Source organism: Camelina sativa, chromosome 1, assembly GCF_000633955.1.
Source record: "Camelina sativa cultivar DH55 chromosome 1, Cs, whole genome shotgun sequence".
Taxonomy (NCBI): domain Eukaryota; kingdom Viridiplantae; phylum Streptophyta; class Magnoliopsida; order Brassicales; family Brassicaceae; genus Camelina; species Camelina sativa.
Window position 1 is genome coordinate 11,287,480 of NC_025685.1, and position 3,540 is coordinate 11,291,019.

The 3,540-nt window shown below is 37.3% G+C and overlaps 2 protein-coding genes across 2 annotated transcripts; both read left to right on the forward strand.

Moving 5' to 3' along the window:
* On the forward strand, positions 7-1,653 carry LOC104787949 (guanine nucleotide-binding protein subunit gamma 2). Its single transcript, XM_010513615.2, has 4 exons — positions 7-141; positions 1,138-1,190; positions 1,271-1,315; positions 1,405-1,653. Exons 1-4 carry the CDS (start codon positions 22-24, stop codon positions 1,487-1,489), a joined length of 303 nt encoding a protein of 100 aa, XP_010511917.1. The 5' UTR covers positions 7-21; the 3' UTR covers positions 1,490-1,653.
* LOC109125628 lies at positions 2,200-2,890 on the forward strand. The gene has a single exon (XM_019227635.1). It carries the CDS (start codon positions 2,375-2,377, stop codon positions 2,801-2,803), a length of 429 nt encoding a protein of 142 aa, XP_019083180.1. The 5' UTR covers positions 2,200-2,374; the 3' UTR covers positions 2,804-2,890.

The following is a 3,540-nucleotide window of genomic DNA, read 5'->3' on the forward strand; positions in this document are numbered from 1 at the left end:
TGAAATCGTGTGAATTTTTTGATGGAAGTGGGTAGCTCCAATTCATCGGGTCAGCTTTCAGGGCGGGTCGTTGATACAAGAGGCAAACACAGGATTCAAGCTGAACTCAAAAGGCTTGAACAAGAAGCTAGATTCTTAGAGGTATATATAATTTACTCTCCTCTTATAAAAAAAAAAACCCTTTTGTTTGTTTCGACTTGCTTGCTTGTGCCTTTTTGGCTGATTATTATCATAATTGTGTGAATCTTAGTGGAGTACGGGAAGAGAATTTGAAAGTTTGAAACTTTTTTTTAGTTTTGGGAATTGGGTAGCTGTTAATGGAGTCAATCTGATTTTTAGGGGGGTTTTGTTCTTGTTTTTGGGATTCAATGAGTGAATTAACAAAAAAAGGTTTGTTATTTTGATTTTGTAACAGTTGGTATTGTGGGGTTGCGTTTTAGTGAGTTAGTTGTACTTGTGTCTTGATATGTAGTTCAGTTTTATATATGCTTAACAATATTGGATCTCAGATTAAGGGGAACTGATCTGATTTAGGTTTTGGTTAAATGAGTGGTTAAAGAAAACAACTTTTGGTTAGTTTGATTTTGTAGAAGTTGGTAATGTGGGTTTGCTTTCCCTGAGTTAAAAGTGTCATCGATGTAGTGTATAGCACTTTTCAGGTTTGTTGCTTTCCCTGAGTTAGTTGGTAGTGGATCTTTGATTTTAGTTACTTTTGTTATTTACGGGTTTAAGCAAAATTGTATGCTATTTTTGTTCATGTGTTGTGGAGAAAAGTGACTTTGTTTTGTACAATACCTTTATTAAAGCTAGAGCTCTGCCATAGTGTCATATGCAGTTCAAAAGATAGCGGAAGATGGATCTTTAGAATTGAGAAATGTTGTGTAGAACTGTCTCCTTTTAAAGAGTTTTTGTGATGCTAAATGTTAATTCCAATGAGAGAGTATATCAATATGCTTTTGTTGATTGAGCAAAACAACAGGGTCAAAAACTACGAATTAAGAAGGTTCAATCAGGTTATGTAATATCTTGACCCCTGAGGGTTTAATCTCTTGTCCACGTAGCTGTTTGGACATTTGAAATGAAATACTTGTTTTAAAAAGTTACAAGGTATAACTTTCTTCCTTCAATTATATTCAGGAAGAGCTGGAGCTGCTTGAGAGGATGGACAATGCATCAGCGTCCTGCAAAGAGTAAGAACTTGTTGCATAACTTATATCTGTTTCACGGATAATCATTCCACAATCTTGACTCGTTTCTCGAATGTATGTAGGTTCTTAGACAGTGTTGACAGCAAACCTGATCCTCTTCTTCTTGAGTAATTCTACTTCTGTTTTCTGAGAGTTAGCATGCCAATAACTGTGAGATGATTTGGTCTTATATGTTTCCTTTTGCGACTACTTGCAGAACAACAGGTCCGGTGAATGAGACATGGGATCAATGGTTCGAAGGCCCTAAAGAAACAAAACGATGTGGCTGCTCCATTCTTTGATCTTACTTTCCCTCTTATTTTTTTTTATCTCTACGTCTTCTAGAAGAGTGAGTTTGTGTTTTTACATTCCGCGGCAGTGAAATTGATGTAATTGGCAAAGAATTATGATTCATTTGTGCAGATAAAAATCTATTGATATTGACGTCTCTTAATTTAAAAGAGAATACACCCGGGACATAGTTTCAGTGAGAGCAACCAAAATAGTCGAAGCTTGTTACATGAAGGTCAGAGGATATACCATATACACTACTAAAGACAAAAAAAATAAGTATAATTAATGAGCAATCCAACTGAGCACATCAGATCACACAATCCTTTCTCCAATAAGCTGGACAACTTTGCTTGAATCATGGTTCTTGTCTTCTTGATATTGTGAAGGTTAAGTGCATCCGTGATTTCAGCTGGAGTCAATCTCATCATCTTCCAGGTCATGTTTGTTTTGTAAACACAGTATAACTGAGCTTTGAAGATCCTTGTAACCTTGTGAGCTCATCTTTCATGGCTTTGTCTGTGCTATGGGTAACCACAATCACATCATGTGTTCCATGATAGTATGTTGCCCATGAAGAAGTCTTGAGAGGGATTTAAGAAACTAGTTAATGTTGCTATAAAAACAGAAGGAATCATGAATTCAAGATTCAAAATTTTATTCACAAGACATCTTCTTCTCTCTCACGCATCCACAAGAAAATCTAGGGTTTCTAAAAATATCTTATCTTTTCAGCGGAATCTCAAAGCTTTCATCATCTCCCCTGAACCGAAGGATCTGTTTCTCCTCGACGACTCCTCCTCCTTACCTGCTACTCGGGAGTCGGGAGAGATGTGTTAAGAAAATCTCCTTGCGGCTTCAACTTGTACGACCCGACAAAAGAAGAGCATGTGAAGATGGAGAATCAGATTCTGGCCAAGGATCTCTTCCATAAATCCTCAAGTATAATAGGATTCATCAAGAGGATGGCTAGCTATGATGAACAAACAAGATTATACACAGTTCGTCTCACCAACATCTTCAACAACAACCCTTCAAAGACAATCACCTTACCTTCCTTAATCATAGACCAAACTGAACACCTCCGCAATGTCTCTGTCTCCGACGATTGTGTTGTCGCCGCTAGGTTTTACGGTTCTAGGGTGATCCTTTGTGGACTTGGTGACTCGGAGTGGACTCGCATCGACGTACCTTGCCCTGCCTTCCGTTTATCTCCCGTCATGTATTCAGACCGAGACAGTAAGTTCTACTTGAACAGTATCAGCTCTGACTACACCGGTCCGGCGGTCCGACCGATTTCACCTCTAAATCCAAATCCGGTCTAGTCTCTCTGGGGAGTGGCTAGTAGTTCAGTCTCTTTACGGAGAGTCCTTCATTGTTATTTGGCATTATTTTTATCCCAAATTCCTCTGTTTTCATACTACTCTGTTTTTTATTATGTGAAATTGCTACTTGAATCTTTCTTTATGCGCGTGTGTCTCTCAGTGCTGTGCAATAAAGAGGAGAATATGTGGGGTGGGGGAACACATAATGTACAAAAAGGACGACTTACGTACCATGCTCTTTCGTATAAAGACCGACAAAATCATGTTCTTTAGGCAAGACAAAGAGAAAGGGACTGGTCCTTACACTGAACACATAGGCGATCTCTGCATTTTCTTCGTGGGCGAGAAGGAACCACTTTGTCGACTATTTTGGTCTTAAACCTAACTCCGTCTACTTTAATGGTCACTTCTCGGGTTTTGGTATCTTTTTTATTTAGACTCAAATCAAAAGTCATTACGCTCTAGCTTTCAATACATTGGATCTTTTAGTTACATGTTTTAATGATCTCTTTCTTTCAATACATTGATTATTACAAAAGTCTGTTTACACGTATGCAAACTAACCGAACCGACATTGTCGCCTCTCTCCCTAAGTACTATTTTGACCTAAACTAGTTGAAAGTACTGTATAAAAAAAAATTTATTCGCCGATGGTTTTCTATTGACAAAAATACATTAAAAAAAAAAAAAAAAAAAAAAAAAAAAAAAAAAAAAAAAAAAAAAAAAAAAAAAAAAAA

Excerpts from the sequence above, each read along its gene's own strand:
- LOC104787949 (XM_010513615.2), top strand. The coding sequence starts at position 22 with ATGGAAGTGGGTAGCTCCAATTCATCGGGTCAGCTTTCAGGGCGGGTC. Across the intron at positions 142-1,137 it reads AAGAAGCTAGATTCTTAGAG|GAAGAGCTGGAGCTGCTTGA; the intron begins GTATATATAATT and ends AATTATATTCAG. Across the intron at positions 1,191-1,270 it reads GCATCAGCGTCCTGCAAAGA|GTTCTTAGACAGTGTTGACA; the intron begins GTAAGAACTTGT and ends GAATGTATGTAG.
- LOC109125628 (XM_019227635.1), top strand. The coding sequence starts at position 2,375 with ATGGAGAATCAGATTCTGGCCAAGGATCTCTTCCATAAATCCTCAAGT.